The following is a 22,661-nucleotide window of genomic DNA, read 5'->3' on the forward strand; positions in this document are numbered from 1 at the left end:
TCAGCTTTATAGTCCAACTCTCACATCCATACATGACTACTGGAAAAACCATGTAGGTAGATGACTTGTTACTGTGTTTGAGAATAAGTCACTGAAGCGTTAGTTAATTTTTTAAAATATCTTAAATGATACTGTGTGTTCATATTGGGTAATTGCTATTGATTTGTCTTCAAGTTCACTAAACCTTTCTTTAGTACTAAATCTTCAATCTGATGTTAAAGTCAATCTGCATATTTTTATTTTAGATATTAATAGTTCATTAATCCATGGTAAAATCTCCATTTGTTTCTTTTCTATAGTTTCTATTTTTGTGTGTGTTGAGATTCTCAATTCTTCACTTATTATGGCCATCTTTGCCTCAAGATCCTTGAACCTATTTTTTACAGCTTCTTTAAAATCTTTTTCTACCAATTTGGAGAAGGCAATGGCAACCCACTCCAGTACTCTTGCCTGGAAAATCCCATGGATGGAGGAGCCTGATAGGCTGCAGTCCATGGGGTTGCTAAGAGTCGGCATGACTGAGCAGCTTCACTTGACTTTTCACTTTCATGCATTGGAGAAGGAAATGGCAACCCACTCCAGTATTCTTGCCTGGAGAATCCCAGGGACGGCAGAGCCTGGTGGGCTGCCATCTATAGGGTCGCACAGAGTTGGACACGACTGAAGCGACTTAGCAGCTTAGCAGCTACCAGTTCCAACATGTGGGTCATCTTGGGGTCTGATTCTATGGACTATTTATTTTCTTAAATATGAATCTCATTTTCCTATTTCTTTGAATGTGTAGTAATTTTTAGTTTTATGCTAAACATTTTGGATAAAACCTTCTAAGGAATTGAGACTATGACATCATCACTGCAAACCTGTAGAATTTTTTTCTTATCAGGCAGTTAAATGGCAAATACTCTTGTTCTTGTCAGGTGTGGTTTTTCAGATAGGTCAATTTTGCCTTTGAGCTTAATTCTAAGGTATGATTCTTTCTGGAGGTCATGGTCCTAAGTCTTAAAGCATTGTCTTTCAGGAATTTTAGCTGAATGCCTGAGGTACTCAGTGAGCTCTCTTAACACTGGTTCTTCAGTATCTCCTATCATTGCAGGTCCTCTGGTATTTTCACTTATTACTTGGTCCTGCAGCAGGCAGTCTCTGCTACATGAAGTCTTACTTTTCATATTGGTCAAGAACCTGCAGCAAATCCTCATGCAGTCTTCTACCTGCAACCCCCTCACATATCTATTTCTCCTTCAGTCACCTGCTCTGTAAATTACAGGGTTTTTTAGAAGCCTGATATTCTAATATCTGATATTCTAAGATACTTTGTTTTCTTGGGCTCCAAAGTCACTACAGATGGTTACTGCAGCCATGAAAATAAAAGACACTTGCTCATTGGAAGAAAAGCTATGACTAACCTAGACAGCATACTAAAAACCAGAGACATCACTTTGCGAACAAAGGTCCATCTCATCAAAGCTATGGTTTTTCCAGTAGTCATGTATGGATGTGAAAGTTGGACTATAAAGAAACCTCAGCATGAAATTGATGCTTTTGAACTGTGGTGTTGGAGAAGACTCTTGAGAGTCCCTTGGACTGCAAGGAGATCCAACCAGTCAATCCTAAAGGAAATCAATCCTGAATATTCATTGGAAAGACTGATGCTGAAGCTGAAACTCCAATACTTTGGAGTTTTGCACTTGATGTGAAGAACTGACTCACTGGAAAAGACCCTGATGCAGGGAAAGATTGAAGGCAGGAGGAGAAGGGGACAACAGAGCATGAGATGGTTGGATGGCATCACCAACTCGATGGACATGAGTTGAGCAAGCTCCAGAAGTTGGTGACGGTCAGGGAAGCCTGGCGTGCTGCAGTCCATGGGGTTGAAAAGAGTCGAACAGGACCGAGTGACTGAACTGAACTGATATTCTAATTTCTGCTTCCTCAGCTCATTGAGATTGAAGTTTAATTCCCTGAGTTTGGTCAGGAAAACCATGGTAGCCACCGTGTATACTACCCTTCTCTCAAGGATCAAAGTCCTGCTGTGACCGTTTTCCAGTGCCTAAAAAGAATTGTTTCATATATTTTGCCTAGTTTTTTACTTATTTATAGCAGAAAGGCAGGTCCTTTTATACCAGTAACTCTGTCGTGGCTGGAATAAAGAATCCATAGGTTTCTGTTTAACTTTCACAAAACCTTGTGGGATGTAGTTTGTGAAGTAGGTACAGTTATTATAACCCAATTTTATGGAGAATTAAACTCAGATGAACTGGTGAGTAGGGGAATCACATTTAAAACCTGGGCAGTCAGATTCAGACTCCATGAATCTGATTTAATAAATGATGCTGCTTCTGCAATGTGAAATTATATTTACTATCTTTGTTGCATTTATCACACTCTTTTTTCTCATATTTATTGATACTTGTTTTTTAAACTTTGCTACCTCTTCTAATGTGTACAAAGAACACAATCCTGTTTACAACTGCTACCCCACTGCCTAGCACAGGCTCTTGGTTAGCATTCAATAAATATTTGTTGAATGAATGAACATAGATGAGAGAATTATAAAACAATTTTGAAAAGAGGCTTTTTTCTACATTTTGCTATTTTCGACTTCATCTTGTCTGCCACCTAGTGGCATCAAAATTCTACAGCATAGTATGGCTAAGGAAACTCAAATGGGGGCTCTGTATCAACCTAGAGGGGTGGGATGGGGAAAGAGATGGGAGGGAAGTTCAAAAGGGATGAGATATATGTATACCTATGGCTGATTTATATGAGGTATGACAGAAAACAATAAAATTCTGTAATTATCCTTCAATAAAAAAATAATTTTTTAAAAAGGCCAAAAAAAAAATTCTACAGCATAAACAATATCAGTCTAAAGATGGGAAATAGGCAAAAAAGGTGATATGTATTATTAGAATCTTTAGAATTATACACATCAACATATAATTATATGAGAAGAAAGAGTTATAGCAGGATTTCCATTCTTGATAAGACAGCAGTAATTAGAAATCAGTCTCAGGAATGATCAAGACACCACTGACAAACAATGACAGTAGTTTGATGAAGTGAGCACAGAGTTGATATGTTCGATTGGCGAGTGTAGGCATTACTTTGGTTTGAAGTTAAAAAAAAAATGACATCGAAATATGGTGCTTTGCATATGTTATTTAAAAAAGAAAAACTTGCTAATAGTTGTTTCTAAAGCCTTTGTTGTCTTCCCTGTGTCTCAGACGGTAAAAGAATCTGCCTGCAATGAAGGAGACCAGGGTTCAATCCCTGATGGAGAAGATCACCTGGAGAAGGGAATTGTAACCTGCTTTGGTATTCTTGCCTGGGAAATCCCATGGACAGAGGAACATGGCAAGCTACAGTCCTTGAGGTCACAAAGGGTTGGACATGACTGAATGACAAACACTTCCACTTTTTTTCAAAGCCTTTGTATTACTTATTAGCATATTTTAAATGGCAATACTCAGCTAATTAATTTCAAAATGTATCTTTGTTGACCCTAAAACCATACAGTTATGGTTCTTGTAGTCTTCTACATGACAAAACAATATGCACTTATTTTTATCAAAAGCAAAACTACATGATGGTTTTCAAGCTACTTTCTGTATTAACACATCTAAAGATATGCAGTAGGCCTCACAATTTACATAAAATTAAAGAAAGGATGCTTCAGGAATGCAAATAAATGCAAAAGGAATCTTTTAATTTTGATCCATGATTAGTATCAACCATCACAGTGTGGTAATAATACAAAAGAAAGATTCTACATTCAGTGTATAACTAATGGTTATAAGCTATTTATACACTGAATATCCTGATTATTTATTTTGAGAAATATATTTATGTTTCAGATTCTATTTTAAAAATCTGAGATCTTTAAAAACATTTTAATATTAGAATCATATGTACTGATTTCTGTAGTTCTGCAATATGACAAGCCTAGAAAAATGATTTATTTCACTTAGTGCATAATTAATTGTATGAATTCACTATTTAACCTCTATTGATTTCCATTTCTTAGTTAATGTTCAACTTAGAAGCAAAAATTATTTTACAATAGAATAAAAAGGATACAGAAGTTAATCCTAGCATAATAGGGAAGATCATTTTACTTTTCATCTTTATATTGTATACCCTCCCCTCAGTAATTTTCAAGGACTTGAAAGGGCACTCTTAGTTTTAAAACAAAAGTTTCAAAGTCTAAATAGTGAACCAATTGAAATTAATCCTTGCATCCTTAGGAACCATAGCATTTTATTGTTTCTTATAGTACTATTTTGATTAATGTTCATTAAGTTATTTTTATAAACTGAATTGAATTTTGGCATGATCATGCCATTTAAAATTTTTTTATGATTATAAAAATGATTTGAAAATCCATCAAACCATTCTAATATCCAGGAGACATTTTGATTAATATGTAGGCAATGTTAAAGGCACTTTATATGTGTAGTGAAAACCATGGACAAGGTGATAAATAATTACTTTCAGGTACATCTCAATTCATTATTGTTTACATATGCCTGTAGCTTTTCTGGGCTATTCCCAATTTCAAATATTTTATTATGCTTACAAGTCACCTAAGTGGCTCAGAAATTCCAATATTTTAACATACTGAAGTATACATTACATTTCCAATATTGGCCCTTTCAAATGGAAATGAAATGAAATTCTTCCAATGTAACCATATGTCCTGATACTGGGTTTGGAAACTATGGTTGCATAAGGTGTTTCCAGAAAATATAGAGTCAAATTTTCTTTGGTATCAAAGAGAATCTGTGTTTAGGTTCTGCAGTTTATTTAAAGCAAAAAGTTTCTTTCCAGCAGGTTATCTTAGAAATTTCAAAGTGATTTTGTTGTCAGCAGGTCCTTGATGTCAAACTTAAGCCTATAAGTTTGAGGTCTCCATAGAGCTGTTAAGAACATCTGATGGAACTTCTCTATCATTGTGGATATAGAGTTATAAATGAGTTTTAGCACGTTGGCAGATCTCCTGCTCACATAATGAGTCTTAATACAATTGATGGTTATGTTTCTTACTGGTTATTAACAGGGAAGGCATTATGTTTTCATGTTATTAGTTTTGTTATTTGTGTCCAAAAGAAATCCAGGATGTATGAGCTCAGAGAATGAACAAGACTAAAGTTTTAGGTAAATTGCTCTAAATTAGGCAAGGAGGTATAGAGGCGTCATAATTCTAAGAAAAGAGCTATTTAAAAGATGTAACATAATCACTTTATCTTTGCGGTAGATTAAACTGAATACTGCCCATGATAAGATCAAGGCCTTTAGGGAACAAGACATAGGAGAGGACATTTTTATAGAAAAAGAGATAGGGCTGGGTAACCTTGAGGATTCTAGGAAACCAAAAGCTAACACAGAGTTCTGAAGAGGATAGAAATATATAAACGAAATCTTTAAGGACAATGATAAAAAGGTGATTCATACCTTTGGACAGCTGTCGCACTTGCCCCTTCATAACATCCTTTGAATCAGTTATGTTATCACCAAATAAGCCATAAACTTTGGTGTCTTTGCTCATGGTTCATAGCTGGAATTTCTTTCTACCATTCTTTGTATCTCAATCAGTTTTGGAAATCTTTCTCATCCTTCTCACCCCTTACTTAACTTTATTCGATCCCTCCTTTGTTCCTGTAGTCATTTGCTACTGCAGTTGCCTGCTTTTTATTTTGTCCGCTTTATGATAGTTAATTATGGGTTTATTTCTTTCCTTAGGTTTTGAGATGACCTTTGTGATCTCTATGACGAGGATAGGATGATTGTCTAGCTTAACGTAAATTAAGTAATAAAGAAATGGTTTAATTTTGTGATTACATTTCAATGGAATCTAAGTTAATCCTACAAGCTCACATTATACCCTCTGCTTGCATGGATAGTACTTACTTGCAGTTATTAACCCTTCATTTTACCTGTGCGCATGATTCAGGGCAAGGTCGGGTTTCCTCATTCGCAGATAGCATGCAACAAGCTTTGTCTCAATGAAACTTGCCACACTAGCTATATCTTCAGCAGATGCTTCAAATGGTTTTCCCAGAACTGCCCCTTTGCTGCAAAGCTTTAAAAGAAAAATAAATACAGTGCTTTAAATTTTCTAATCATCTTGACAAATAATTGATCTTTTAAATAAACAAAACATAATATATACACACACTTTTCCAAACAAGTAAAATATTAACATTTTGATTGTAAATTAAATAACTTATTCCTGTTCACTATTAAGTGACTATAAGTAACACATTTTATTATAAAATGCTTCCTGTAAAATATTTTTAAAGTATGATATATTTTAAAGGGGTGTCATTAGCTAAGAATATCTATTTTAAAAATAAAGCACACAATAAGCAAAGATATTAACAGAAAATCAGGTATAAATCATATTAAATACCAGTGCTTTTATGAAAACCCAGCTAAGCAATAATGTAGCACACTATCAGGTTTGATTTAATATAATAAGGGTATCGGAAGTAAACTCCTAGGAGCCATTAACATGATTGGTGATTAATTTGAGTCTGAATCATATTCTCTAGGATGTTATTGAAAGAAAAGAAGTGAAAATTTATTAGAATTTATTGGCAGAGGCCACAGTATCTGAAAAACATGGCAGGAATGTGGAATTCTTAATAAAAATTCCAGGAAGTCAATGGTTTCTGAGCACCATAGATAAACTGCAGAGGAAGAAAATAATTAATTTTGGGGAGAGAACCCCAAACATTAAGAAGTATCAATAATATGACAAGGATAGATTGGTACTTTTTTCTCCCCCTTAGAGTTTTCTACTGTTCCGTAGAATCAAGGCTGGTGGGGGAGGACAGACTCCACCACCACTTAGTGACCTTAGTCAGAATATCTGCTTCTTTGCTATTTTTATATATTTGCTATTGCTATTTGCTATTTTTATCTCCTGTATGCTTTTCTCACCAGGGATAGTAATATTTGAAGATTAGTACCTATTTGTATATATCTCCGTGTAAGATTTCTTGTATTCTAAATCCTGTTTTTTAAAAAATGTTATTTAAACTAATTTTCTTTTATAGATTAAGTTGAGGTTGCCTTGCCATTTATGTTAACATTATTGTCTATTTTTTAAAGTGCAAATAGGTTGAGAATGGGTTTATTCTGTTCTAAAATGTGTTTCTCTTCTTAATTTTATCCAACAACTATAAGCTGAAGGAAAATCTAGATGTTTTACATCCTTTGTTTGAACTGGTAGTTACCTGGTACTACCTAGATATTCTGTCAACTATAATAATTCATATCATTTTAAAAAGTCTTTTCCAATTTGATGGGATACATTTTTTACTACATATATTCAGTCAATAATTATTTATTAATTGCTAGTAATCGTCAGACAAAAAATACTACCCTTACATTTTAATTTGGTCTAATTAAATTGGTTTTATTTAATAGGTCTTTTTAATAAATTTTGGCTATTTTTAATTCTGTGTAAATTCCTATTTTTGCATTCCTTGCCTATTTCCATTGATGTTTTAATCTTTTTCTTATTATGAGAGCTCTTTATAATCTAGTATTCATTTTCCCATACAACTATGTACACAGAATCAGACATAAAGGTTTTTCCCCCTCTAACTGCCCTTCATAAAAGAGTCAACTTCTATCCATGTATCCTCAGAATACATTTCTCAATTATTTGGCAAGTTGGGGGAACAAAGACTTTTATGGAAGATACAAAGTATTTGTAAATGACCTTAGTCAAGGCTGTTTCCATGCTTTATAAAGATTACCTGATAAAATTCATAATAAAAGAGACAAAGTATTTAACAGTGATTTAGTAACTATTCCTGAGAGTATGACCTCACAAATGTCAGTGTGGTTGTAAACAGACTTTAAAATACAGTTTAAGAAAGTGTTATAGTTTGAACATGATAGCTTGAGACAGCAACTCTCCTCTTCTACCAGTTTGATCCTATATGACCCTGGGATACCTAAAAAAAATGTTTTTGGATAACACAGCTTTTTATAAAGTCAGTGGAAAACAACATAAGTAGAAATTATGTAGTATCATTTGTTAGCATATCATTGTATTAAAGTTCTAGACTTTCTTGAGTAGTTTTATCCTTTAAATTAAATCAGCATATTTCCCCCAAATCTTAAATGCTCAAACCTCATGGATTTTTTTCACATAAAATCTTGGGCTTCCCTGGTGGCTCAGACGGCAAAGAATTCACCTGTAATGCAGGAGACCTAGGTTCGATCCCTGGGTCAGAAAGATCCCCTGGAGAAGGGAATGGCTACCCACTCCAGTATTCTTGCCTGGAGAATTCCAGGGACAGAGAAGCCTGTTTGTTTAAAATCTTAAACATAAAAGAAACAAGCCCCACCTTGTATATGTCCTTTGCCCCTTCCTCCTCTTTGTTCGTATCAGGTGTGATTGAGCAGATATAGCTCCTTTCTCAGGCATACTTTTTGTAGGATGAATACAGGGGCCATTAGGGTAGTAACTTCCACAAGGACATTCAGATTCTACATGGCAAGAGGAAACTGACCTTCAAGTTTAATAACATTAAGACTTTGTCTGTGAACATTGAAAGAAAGTGAAAAATAAGCTCCTGATCTAATGTTTGCTATAGTCTCTACTTCTATGAGTTTCAAGGCCAAAAAAAGGAATAAAATGATCAATCTTAATGCTCCAGAGTGCATACTTTATGAAACCAAACTGTAAGCAAGGAAAGACAATAATAATTTTTCAGTTCACATTAAAATGGAAAAACACGCAGCCTGTATATTTGTGGTGATCGTGACTTATCAATCAAGTACTATAAGATACAGAACTTTCTGATTTTATCAAAGGTTACCTTATTTGTTTGCCAGAGTGATGTGTCTTTGAAATAAGCTTTGCAGTAAGGCAAATTGTTACAAATATGTTGATGTTAAAGGTAGAAGTATAGTAAATATAGACAAAGTACAGGTATCAGGATTATAAAGGACATTTCAGATATTTTGTTGAATTTTAAAATTTCAGGTAGTCATTTGTGAAGACTAACAAGTGAATTCTCTAGAAGATGAAGGACTTTAATATGAGATGTATTTATTTGCATGCAGGAAGGGTGACTTATTTCAAGTTGCATTTGTCTAAAGCTATACACTTTAGCTTTTTGTGAAAAAAGTCGTGGAAACAAGTTAATAAAAAGTTTTAAACTACCTAATATAGTAAATTAATGAGAAGACTTTGAATTAGAAAACAAAAATTAGGTGTGAAATTTTTGTTTTAAAAAGAAGCATGGACAAGTTAAAAGCATAATTTTTTAGGAAAAATGAAGTAAAAACTCTTATGGGTATAGTTGTTGTTTTCATGAGAAACTGGATATTAAAATTTCAAAATATAATAGAAAATTTCAGTAGTAAATTAAAATCACAGGCTAAAATTTTAATTAAAAATACATACTTTACAAAATATATTTGATAGTTTTCTGAAAATAGCCTGATAATACTTGTTATAAAAAGTTATTAAAAGTTTATAAAAAGTTACAAAACCTTTTTCTAAGGTATTTCAAAGTTGTTTTAAGAAATAAATATCAAACCTATTTTCAGAAATTGTGGTACAATGGAATTTCAAAGTTTGTTTTAAAACACAGATAAAAATAACAGAAAGTCCAATAATAGCAGAAAAAACCAAGATTAAATATTATGTTATGGGTCCCATTCTTAAAAATACAACCACGCATTTTTCTTGAATTAGTATCGTCATTAGTAAGATTGATTTTGCTAAAAGATTCTCACTTAATAGAATATTGTATGATGACTGTTTGCCCACCATACTCGACATAATTTTGACTGATCCTTGCAGATCTAGGAAAGAACAATAAATTTTTAAAAATGAGGCATTATTTTAGCTATCAATTATCTACAAATTACAGTATATATCATTCAATTGGAAATTTTTTAAGCTATTTAATTGTCCAGGAAATTATCAAAAGAAAAAAAAAGATGGAGAGTAAGCTACCCATAACTCTATTGCCACGTCTAATTGCCATTAATTTCTTGCATATTTCCTAACATAATTTTCATATTTCTATAATAAATTATAATTGTAGTTAATAGTCCCATCTTTTTAAATAGTTTTATTTTTATGTTTTTAATTAAAATCTAAAACATTACTCACGTTATAATTATAGTTGGATATTTTGATATTCTTACTCTCAGCAAGTGATAGAAATATTAGAAAGTAAGTCAGCAAGGATCCTGATGATTTGCACAACATCATTAACCAATCGAATGTAGTCAACATATTTTGCTCAGCTGCCCTGGAAAATCACTGAAAATTCAACAGTTAAAAAAAAAAAAGAATCCAGTTGGAAAGTGAGAAAGACATGAACGGAGTTTTCTCTGAAGAGAACATGCCAATGTTGAATAGGCTCATAAAAAGATGTTCAACGTGTTTATTGTTTGACATCATTAGCCATCAAAGAAATTTAATTTAAAACTACAGTGAGATATCACCTAGTAGAATGGCTAAAAAGTAGTAATTACATCAAAATGGTGACGAGTTGGATCACTCACACTTTGCTGATGGGAATATAAAATGGTACAGCCAGTGATGAAAACAGTATGGCAGTTGCTTAATAAACTAAATATGTGACTACTGTACAACTCAACAAGTACACACTGGGCACTTATCCCAGAGAAATGAAGACTTCAGTTCGCAGAGAAATCCATACGTAAATAATGTTTATAGCAGAAAGAGAACCAGAGAGCTCACTCAGAGTCTCCTTTTTTTTGGGGGGGGGGTCTCTTTTATAAGGGAAAAAATCCTCTTCAAGAGGGCTCCACCTTCAAGACACCTAATCACTTCCCAAAGTCCCCACCTCCAAATACCATCACATATGGGATTCAGATCAGATCAGATCAGTCGCTCAGTCGTGTCCGACTTTTTGCAACCCCATGAATCTCAGCACACCAGGCCTCCCTGTCCATCACCAACTCCCGGAATTCACTGAGACTCACGTCCATCGAATCAGTGATGCCATCCAGCCATCCCATCCTCTGTCGTCCCCTTCTCCTCCTGCCCCCAATCCCTCCCATATGGGATTAGGTTTCAACAAATGCATTTTGGAGGGACAAATATTCAGTGCATATCTTTCATTACTCATTTTACAGATGAGGAAACTGAAGTTTGGAGTGTAATCTTCTCAGGTTACGGTATTAGTAATTTGAATTTACACCTAGATGTCTGGCCCTGGAGTCTGTGTGTTTAATCACTACGTCAGTGCTACATGGTGACACTTCAAGAGCTACTGATGCACAAAAACAGAGAGCAAGCGTTTAGAAACTTTCACAGTACTTTGTTAGAGAAATATTGTATCTGCTGAATTATAATAAAATTGCTGTTGTTCAGTCACTAAGTCATGTCCGACTCTTTGCAACCTCATGGACTGCAGCACTTCAGGTTTCCCTATCCTTCCCTAGCTCCCAGAGTCTGCTCAAACTCATGTCCATTCAGTCGGTGATGCCATCCAATCATCTCATCCTCTGTTGTCCCCTTCTCCTCCTGCCTTCAAGCTTTCCCAGCATCAGGGTCTTTTCCCACTGGAAAAGTTCTTTGCATCAGGTGGCCAAAGTATAGGAGTTTCAGCTTCAGCATCAGTCCTTCCAATTAATATTCAGGACTGATTTTCTTTAGGATAGACTGGTTGGATCTCCTTGCAGTCCAAAGGACTCTCAAGAGTCTTTTCCAGCACAATTTGAAAGTATCAGTTCTTTGGGACACAGTCTTCTTTATAGTCCAACTCTCACATCCATACATGATTACCGAAAAAAACATGGCTCTGACTATATGAATCTTTGTTGGCAAAGTGATGTCTCTGCTTTTTGATATGCTATCTAGGTTGTTCATATCTTTTCTTCCAAGGAGCAAATGTCTTTTAATTTCATGGCTGCAGTCACTGTTGGCAGTGATTTTCAAGCACAAGAAAATAAATTATGCTATTGTTTCCATTTTTTCCCCATCTGTTTGCCATGAAGTGATGGGACTGGATGCAATGATCTTAGTTTTCCAAATGTTGAGTTTTAAGCCAGCTTTGTCACTCTCCTCTTTCAACTTCATCAAGAGGCTATTTAGTTCCTCTTTGCCTTCTGCCATTAGAGTAGTAGTATCTACATATCTGAGGTTGTTGATATTTCTCCTGGCAATCTAGATTCCAACTTGTTATTCATCAGCCCAGCATCTGGCATGATGTACTCTGCATATAAGTTAAATAAGCAGGGTGATAGTGTACAGCTTTCACATGCTCCTTTCCCAATTTTGAACCAGTCCACTGTTCCACGTCCAGTTCTAACTGTTGCTTCTTGACCTGCATACAGGTTTCTCAGGAGGTCGGTAAGGTGGTCTGATATTCTCATCTCTTCAAAAATTTTCCACAGTTTGTTGTGACCCCCACAGATAAAGGATTTCATGTAGTCAATGAAGGAGATGTTTTCCTGGAATTTTCTTGTTTTTTCTGTGATCCAAACAATGTTGGTAATTTGATCTCTGGTTCTTCTGCCTTTCCTAAATACAGCTTATTCATCTGGAAGTTCTTAGTTCACATACTGCTAAAGACTAGCTTAAAGAATTTTGAGCATTATCTTGCTAGCATGTGAAACGAGTGCAGTTATAAGGTAGTTAAAACATTCCTTGGCATTGCCCTTCTTTGCAACTGGAATGAAAACTGACCTTTTCCAGTCCCATGGTCATTGCTGAGTTTTCCAAATTTGCTGGCATATTGAGTGCAGCACTTTAAGAGCATCATTTTACACAGTTTGAAATAGCTCAGCTGGAATTCCACCACCTCCACTAGCTTTGTTTGTAGTAATGCTTCCTAAGGCCCACTTGATTTCACACTCTAGGATATCTGGCTTTTGGTGAATGACCACACCATTGTGATTATCCAAGTCTTTAAGATCTTTTTTGTACAGTTCTTCTGTGTATTCTTGCCACCTCTTCTTTTTTTTTTTTTTATTTTTATTTATTTATTTTTGCCACCTCTTCTTAATCTCTTCTGCTTCTGTTACATTTTTGCTGTTTCTGTCCATTATTGTGCCCATCTTTGCATGAAATGTTCCTTTGGTATCTCTTAATTTTCTTGAAGATATCTAGTCTTTCCCATTCTATTATTTTCCCTCTATTCTTTGCATTGTTCACTTAAGGAGGCTTTCTTATCTCTCTTTGCTAGCTTTGTATTTTTGTGTCATATTTCCCTTCATTTTTTCTAGTAATTTTTTTTTACTCTATTTATTAAAATATCAGTCTGCAACAGATTGGGACAAACCGAAGAGAACTGGTTCTTTGCCACAGATAATGAAAAAAACTTTACTAAATTGTTAAAAATTTAGATAATTAAGAAATTATGAAGAGAAAACAATTCACAATTTCATTATATAAAAATGACCATTCTTAAATGTTAGATATTGGTGTGGATATCTCCATCTTACCTAGCTTTCTATCTATTGATCAATCATCTATCTACATCTTTATCCTTCCATTTGCAATAATGATATTACTCATTATCCATAGTATTATGTTTCTTTCTTTGAATATATCTTGGGCATTAATAAATATAAATTTATGCCATTTTTCAGTGGCTGCATAATTTTACTAGATCCTGATTTAATGTTTTTCCTAGTGGGAAATTTCTCCAGAGACTTGAGAGTTCTTAATGTCATAAATAATATACATCGAATAGCCTTGTGTATACATCTTTGTTCAACATTTGATCATTTCTAAATTTTCATATTCTATCTGTTCTAATGTCCTCTTACATTATATGAATTGCATGAATTGCCAAGTCAGGCATAGACATTACAATCCCAAAAAGCATATTTTAGAAAATATACAACATGAAAGTGCTTTCCAGAAAAGTCTTATACTTTTGCCAACAAAGTGTCTTTCTTGTTTTTCCTATATCGTCATGCACACTAGGTATTAGCAATGTTTTAATCTATTCTTTGCTAATCATATGGGCAACAAAGATTATTAAAGAAAGCTCTCATATGTATTGGGCATGTGTATGTATACACTTCATGAATTTTATTCATTTTACAATTGAGATATTCTAATTCATATAGATTTATTTTATTCATATAGTGTATATTTTGGAGAAGGCAATAGGATCCCACTCCAGTGCCTTTGCCTGGAAGATCCCATGGGCAGAGGAGCCTGGTAGGCTGCAGTTCATGGGCTCACTGAGAATCAGACACGACTGAACGACTTCACTCTCACTTTTTACTTTCCTGCATTGGAGAAGGAAATGGCAACCCACTCCAGTGTTCTTGCCTGAAGAATCCTAGGGACGGGGGAGCCTGGTGGGCTGCGTCTCTGGGGTTGCACAGAGTCGGACACGACTGAAGCGACTTAGCAGCAGCAGTGTATATTTAATTAGATTTTTTCCAAATATATAATTTATTTTGAGTTATGTCTACCACGCTTTAGTGTCAGGCTTATGCTGGCCATATAAAACAAATTGGAAAGATTCCCATCTTTTTCAGCACTCTGGAACACTTGGAAATAGTTTAAAAAATTTCAGCCCAGCTTTTTTAACCTTTTTTTTTAAATTTGATTATTGTTATGTGTAGGTTTTCAATGTTTTGTATTTTGTTAATTTATATTTTCTTAGAAAATTATGTTTCATTCAGACTTTAAAATCTGTCATTATAGTGAAGAATATTATATTCTTAGAATATCTTAAATGCCTGTGTAGCAGTGGTGTCATTCTTTTTTTCGCTCTCAGTACTATATAGTTCTGTTTTCTGTTTCTTAATTGGAACTGCAGGGATTTGACTTTGTTTTCTTAAAACCAACATACTCTTAGATTAATTTATTAATTTTCATATTCTTCTTCCTAATTCATTGCTTTGGTTTTTATGTTGGCTTTGTTATTTTTTCCTTCTACATTCCTAAGGGATTTTGTTTTGTTTCTCTGTACTTTTTTTAAAAAAACTAATATCTTTAATTAATACTTAACTCATTTATTATTTTAGCTTTTCTCATATAGAAGTGTGTTGTGTGCTTTACTTAGGAAAAAAAATTCACAGCTTTTATTTCCACCTATTTTTTTTTTTTTGCCAACAGCTCTTTAAGAAAGTGTGTGCTTCTTATTCTTTAAAATGTTACCACTTGCTTTTCTTGGTTACTTATAAGACTAGACCATTTTGCATATTTGTTAGTCATTTATATTTCATCATTTGTGGGTTATTTACCATATGTCAGACCCTTTACCATTTGTCTTTTATGCTCTTACTCTTTCTCTTGTTTATTTTTATGAAATCAGTCATGGGTGCCTGGAGTTCTTGCATGTTCTGCATTTCTTTCCCCATCCTACAAATTTGAACTTGTCTAAAGAATTGCCTCCTACTCTATGTGGTAGCCTTTTTCAAGGTACAGGTGTTACGACTGCAGGAACTCAATGCTGAGGGACCCTTCTTTACTACATGGGACAAACCTTTGAGAAAAAAAGTGGTATAGAAGGAATAAAGCCAAAGATTAAGAGACTGGAAAGCCTAATGTTGAATTCTGAAGATCGTCCCTTGAATCAAAATATATAAGATAATTTGGAAAGGTAGTATTCATTTGTTATTTTGAAACAGTGAGATAGGGATTTGAAGAAAATAGAATTATTAAGAAATTGAGAATTAAATTGTAGCATAAATTTTAAACTAGAAGAAATATGTAAAGAATAAGTGATAGTATCAGATCTGAAATACAGAGGACAATATTGAAAATAGGAAAGACTTTAAAAACTTCATTACTAATGAATGCTTATAATTTCTGAGACTTTTTCTTGTATATAACTACATGTAACTTTTTAGTATCTCCATAAAGTAGATAAAACAGTTTGTCCCATTTGACAAATACTGAAACCTATGGGGGGAGAAAGTCAACTGCATGATAAGGATGGTAAACAGACTTGTGCTGGTGACCATTTTATAGAGTATAGGGATGCGGAATTATAATGATAACCTCTTGAAATTTGTACACTGTGTTTTTAAAAAAAATAAAAAATGTATGCCAAAAGAAATCTAGTGGTTTTCCCAGGGGCTAAAATTGATGGAAAGTTCTCTTTCCTCCACATCAGCCTCCTTGTCCTAAATTATTCTGTTCAATACTTTTTTTTTTTTTTAATTGTTAGTACCTAGCACCCTTGTTAGCCATTCAGTAGAACTTCTCATGTAAACTTCCAGTGGTTTTTCTGTTGGAAAATGTGAGTTCAGTATTCCATCTGAGTTTAATGCTTCCCTTTCTTTTTACCGTGTAGAATCTTTCCTAAGGCCTGACTGCACAAGAGATTGGTCCAAACCAAATACTAGAGATTGAGTTGGTAGCTGCTTCTTGGTTCTCCTTGCAGCTCACCTTGGTACTATTAGAACTTACATATAGAATTTCCTTTGCCTGGAGAATCGTAAGGAGAAAAAAACAAAAACAAACTTCAACCTCTAGAATTCACTGCTCTTTCTTTTACTACCTCTTCTCATTCATATCTCAAGGGGACATAAACCATTGCTTATCAATTTCCCTTTCCTAAATGTTGAAAGAATTGACATTTATGCATAGATATAAAAAGAGAGTACTAGTAGTGGAATTAAGGGATGAAATAGCACTGAGAGCCCCAGAAATAAGTCCTTGAACACAGTGGGGAACTTCTGGCACTCTAGCTGCAAAAGGCCCTGTGTCTCTGAGTTGGGCATGCAGTAGATATAGGTGATAGTCTGCTTTTTATCATCTATTCTTCCTTGAGGCTTTGTTTTTTGAAAATCCTACCTGGTGCCTGACAGACCTTTGCAATGATCTTCCTGTGGATTAATGCATATAGAAGGATGGGCTTTAGGCACAAGAGCTAACCACCATCCTATCCTGCCAATTTGTCAATGGGATCTTCACAGTCTCTTTTTAGATACCAAGCTAAATGTTCATACTGCAAGGGTCTCATAACTAATAGTTTTCAATTTTAATAAATATCTTTTTATACTCTCTTAACAGACTAGAAAGAATCTCTACACCATAGAATAACACTCACTGGTTTTAAATTTTCTCTCATCTTATTACATGAAAGAGGAATGAATCAGAGAGCTCATCCCTTGTAACTTTCCACACAGTGCCACATAGATCTACTAAAGTGTCTCCCTGGGAGAGAGAGAGTATGTGGGGCTGAGAGATGCAGAGAATTATGTTCACACATCACTGAACTTAAAAGTACCATCAGGGTTTTAGGAGCAGTGCTTTTCAGCCAAGTAGGCCAAGATGTGACCTCTATTAAATTTATGGGAATTGGAGAAATGAGGTTACTCCCTGGGTGACATGCTGTTGAATGACAGTAAAAAGTAATTAATCACTCCTACTCCTATTTGTTAAAATAGCTATGCTTCAATCTTTTTTTTTTTCCCCTTTCAAGTAGCCTTAAAATAGAGGTGTGGCCACAGTGGGTTCCTTCTACTGTGTTTCACCTTGATCTGACCAGCCAGTAATTTGCTTATGCTCTGAAGCATGTAAATGATACACATTAACCTTCAGGGTTTTTTTCAGGGATACCCCTAAACTCCAGCTATCTGATGTGCAAAGCAGATTAGAAATATGGCAGGAGTGAAATGAATTAATATAATAAATCTTCCTTCTTGCCCAGGAATTTTAGCTCATAACGATAGCTATTTTAAAATGAAGATAATGTTAATAGTGTGCTTGTTTCAAGGTATTATTTATATTATAAAGTAAATGTATTATCACATACAAAGTCAGCTCTAGTACAGTAATTATAATAGCCAGCAGATATTGAGTGTTGACTGTGTGTTTGGCATTGTGCTAAGTTCATATAGTATTGCACTCGATATTGTCTTTTATTGATGATACCTTATTAAATATTTTACTCCTAATTTTCAGGTAAGGAACTTGCCTGAAGAGAGGGTACTAACTTATTTGACAGTAAGTTCTAAAACTATGTTTTAAATCCAGGTCTGTCATGTCACCTAGATCCTATATTTTTTAGATAGCATTTTCCTTGGCTGACCATTAATGAGTCACAGTCATACCTAGAAGGACAAATGTGAATCTTAACAGTTATCATTAGTGCTAGTTTCTTACTTCAGTTGGGATCAGTTCAGTCGCTCAGTTGTGTCCGAGTCTTTGCGACCCCATGAATTGCAGCACGCCAGGCCTCCCTGTCCATCACGAACTCCCGAAGTTTACCCAAACTCATGTCCATCGGTCGGTGATGCCATCCAGTCATCTCATCCTCTGTCGTCCCCTTCACCTCCTGCCACCAATCACTCCCAGCATCAGAGTCTTTTCCAATGAGTCAACTCTTCGCATGAGGTGGCCAAAGTACTAGAGTTTCAACTTTAGCATCATTCCTTCCAAAGAACACCCAGGACTGATCTCCTTTAGAAGGGACCGGTTGGATCTCCTTGCAGTCCAAGGGACTCTCAAGAATCTTCTCCAACACCACAGTTCAAAAGCATCAATTCTTCGGCATTCAGCTTTCTTCACAGTCCAACACTCACATCCATATATGACTACTAGAAAAACCATAGCCTTGACTAGATGGACCGTTGTTGGCAAAGTAATGTCTCTGCTTTTTAATGTGCTATCTAGGTTGGTCATAACTTTCCTTCCAAGGAGTAAGCGTCTTTTAATTTCATGGCTGCAATCACCATCTGCAGTGATTTTGAAGCCCCCCAAAATAAAGCCTGACACTGTTTCCACTGTTTCCCCATCTATTTCCCATGAAGTGATGGGACCGGATGCCATGAACTTAGTTTTCTGAATGTTGAGCTTTAAGCCAACTTTTTCACTCTCCACTTTCACTTTCATCAAGAGGCTTTTTAGTTCCTCTTCACTTTCTGCCATAAGGGTGGTGTCATCTGCATATCAGAGGTTATTGATATTTCTCCTGGCAATCTTGATTCCAGCTTGTGCTTCTTCCATCCCAGCATTTCTCATGATGTACTCTGCATATAAGTTAAATAAGCAGGGTGACAATATACAGCCTTGACATACTCCTTTTCCTATTTGGAACCAGTCTGTTGTTCCATGTCCAGTTCTAACTGTTGCTTCCTGACCTGAATATAGGTTTCTCAAGAGGCAGGTCAGGTGGTCTGGTATTCCCATTTCTTTCAGAATTTTCCACAGTTTATCGTGAGCCACACAGTCAAATGCTTTGGCATAGTCAATAAGGCAGAAATAGATGTTTTTCTGGAACTCTCTTGCTTTTTCAATGATCCAGTGGATGTTGGCAATTTGATCTCTGGTTCCTCTGCCTTTTCTAAAACCAGCTTGAACATCTGGAAGTTCATGGTTCACGTATTGCTGAAGCCTGGCTTGGAATTTTGAGCATTACTTTACTAGCGTGTGAGATGAGTGCAATTGTGTGGTAGTTTGAGCATTCTTTGGCATTGCCTTTCTTTGGGATCGGAATGAAAACTAACCTTTTCCAGTCCTGTGGCCACTGCTGAGTTTTCCAAATTTGCTGACATATTGAGTGCAGCACTTTCACAGCATCATCTTTCAGGATTTGAAAGAGCTCAACTGGAATTCCATCACCTCCACTAGCTTTGTTCGTAGTGATGCTTTCTAAGGCCCACTTGACTTCACATTCCAGGATGTCTGGCTCTAGGTGAGTGATCACACCGTCGTGATTATCTGGGTCGTGAGTGTCTTTTTTGTACAGTTCTTCTGTGTATTCTTGCCACCTCTTCTTAATATCTTCTGCTTCTGTTAGGTCCATACCATTTCTGTCCTTGATGGAGCCCATCTTTGCATGAAATGTTCCCTTGGTATCTCTAATTTTCTTGAAGAGGTCTCTAGTCTTTCCCATTCTGTTGTTTTCCTCTATTTCTTTGCATTGATTGCTGAAGAAGGCTTTCTTATCTCTTTTTGCTATTCTTTGGTACTCTGCATTCAGATGCTTGTATCTTTCCTTTTTTCCTTTGCTTTTCACTTCTCTTCTTTTCACAGATATTTGTAAGGCTTCGCCAGACAGTCGTTTCACTTTTTTGCATTTCTTTTCCATGGGGATGGTCTTGATCCCTGTCTCCTGTACAATGTCACAAACCTCCGTCCATAGTTCATCAGGCACTCTATCAGATCTAGTCCCTTAAGTTTATTTCTCACTTTCACTGTATAATCATAAGGGATTTGATTTAGGTCATACCTAAATGGTCTAATGGTTTTCCCTACTTTCTTCAATTTAAGTCTGAATTTGGCAATAAGGAGTTCATGATCTGAGCCACAGTCAGCTCCTGGTCTTGTTTTTGCTGACTGTATACAGCTTCTCCATCTTTGGCTGCAAAGAATATAATCAATCTGATTTCGGTGTTGGCCATCTGGTGATGTCCATGTGTAGAGTCTTCTCTTGTGTTGTTGGAAGAGGGTGTTTGGTATGACCAGTGCGGTCTCTTGGCAAAACTCTATTAGCCTTTGCCCTGTTACATTCCATATTCCAAGGCCAAATTTGCTAGTTACTCCAGGTGTTTCTTGACTTCCTACTTTTGCATTCCAGTCCCCTATAATGCGGAGAAGGCAATGGCAACCCACTCCAGTACTCTTGCTTGGAAAATCCCATGGACAGAGGGGCCTGGTGGGCTGTAGTCCATGGGGTCGCTAGGAGTCGGACACGACTGAGCGACTTTCCTTTCACTTTTCACTTTCATGCATTGGAGAAGGAAATGGCAACCCACTCCAGTGTTCTTGCCTGGAGAATCCCAGGGACGGGGGAGCCTGGTGGGCTGCCGTCTATGGGGTCGCACAGAGTCAAACACGACTGAAGTGACTTAGCAGCAGCAGCAGCCCCTATAATGAAAAGGACAGCTTTTTGGGGTGTTAGTTCTAAGAGGTCTTGAAGGTCTTCATAGAACCATTCAACTTCAGCTTCTTCAGCATTAGTGGTTGGGGCATAGACTTGGATTACTGTGATAATGAATGGTTTGCCTTGGAAACCAACAGAGATCATTCTGTCATTTTTGAGATTGTATCCAAGTACTGCATTTCGGACTCTTTTGTTGACCATGATGGCTACTCCATTTCTTCTAAGGGATTCCTGCCCTCAGTAGTAGATATAATGGTCATCTGAGTTAAATTCACCCATTCCAGTCCAGTTTCTTTTTACAACTACTTAATTCATATTCATACATGCAGTGAGACAGATATATATAGCAGTCCAGTGATCTCTAAATATCTATATATGTATGTATCTATCTATCCATGTATCTATACCTCACTGGATTACCAGTAAGGAAATGGGAAGATAGTTAAGATAGGCAGGGAAAGAAAGAGATAGATCAACATTTATTAAGCAGCAGGTAAGGCACTTTTGGAGAAGGCAATGGCACCCCACTCCAGTACTCTTGTCTGGAAAATCCCATGGACGGAGGAGCCTGGAAGGCTGCAGTCCATGGGTTAGCTAGGAGTCGGACACGACTGAGCGACTTCACTTTCACTTTTTACTTTCATGCATTGGAGAAGGAAATGGCAACCCACTCCAGTGTTCTTGCCTGAAGAATCTCAGGGACGGGGGAGCCTGGTGGGCTGCCATCTATGGGGTCACACAGAGTCAGACACGACTGAAGCGACTTAGCAGCAGCAAGGCACTTTTACATATAAGAATCACTGAATTCCTACTATTACCCATTTTATAGACAGTTCACTAATTCTAGAAGCAGAGGAGGCTGGAACATGTAAAAGTGGAGAGAAGAAGGACCAAATTATGTACTTGAATGAAGAAAAGAGATGGTGGAGTTTCTCTAGGGAGAAAAAGAGCACAATTCTTGCCAAGATCACAGGTCTTTGCTGGTGTCTAGGGATGAAGGCCTTGCTGGTACAGTGAGGGCCTACTGGACTGTAGGTTGTCATGTCAGAGTGACTAGTTCCATCAGCAGGGGAGCTTTTGAGCTACTCCTTCATCCTCTTTGCTGAATAGCTATAAAACTAAAATTAATATTTTGAGGACATTTGATAATAATTGGGGTTTTTGTGGAATCTTTGGTCTTTATATATTAATCTGCAGTTGTATTTCTTTTAAAATTTATATTCATATCAATTAAATGTTTTTCATTACCTCATTTTGTTTAAGTGGGGGAAAGCCGGGTTATCTGGGAGTATATATTTTAAAATGTCGGGATAACCATACTAAGAGAAGTGAGATACCAAACAATTACCTGCTTTTGACAGGACATCATTTTCAAGAATTTAAGAGTAAAAGGAATTAATGAAACAATAATCTACAAATGCATTGCCCTGTTAAACATTACTTGATTTCATTCTTATGTTCTCTTTTAGCTATTATGAACATTTATAGCAGTTTTAATTATTTTGGAGCAAACTCCATGAACACACAGTAGGAAAAAACTACCCCTAAACTCACGGGCAATATGCAGTTATTTTCTGTCCACACATCTATAGGTTGGCTAAGATTGGCCATTCTAGGCAGTGTTCAGCTTGGTGGTTAACTCTGGGTTAACTATGACTTGTAACAGCAGCTGTCTGAGACATGATCTTCTCATGGAAAAAGCAGGAGTGGAAGAGAGCAAGACAACTGGACAAGCACACTGAAAGTCTCGATCACTTCAGGTCCACTAGCATCCTATTGGCCAAAGAAAGTCACACGGCCATGCCCAACGGCAAGGGCTGAGACCATGGCTAGGATATGGATGGATAATAA

The 22,661-nt window shown here is 36.0% G+C and overlaps 1 protein-coding gene across 1 annotated transcript in view; it reads right to left on the reverse strand.

Moving 5' to 3' along the window:
* The window catches only part of SPATA16 (spermatogenesis associated 16), a 283,069-nt gene that overhangs the window by 200,968 nt on the left and 59,440 nt on the right, over positions 1-22,661 (reverse strand). The window contains exon 3 of the mRNA XM_086318894.1: positions 5,934-6,079. Coding sequence (XP_086175020.1) covers positions 5,934-6,079 — 146 coding nt within the window. The remainder of the gene's footprint in view (positions 1-5,933; positions 6,080-22,661) is intronic.

Source organism: Bos grunniens, chromosome 1 (genome assembly GCF_055505025.1).
Source record: "Bos grunniens cultivar Pamir isolate PY7600 chromosome 1, Bosgru_T2T1.0, whole genome shotgun sequence".
Classification (NCBI taxonomy): domain Eukaryota; kingdom Metazoa; phylum Chordata; class Mammalia; order Artiodactyla; family Bovidae; genus Bos; species Bos grunniens.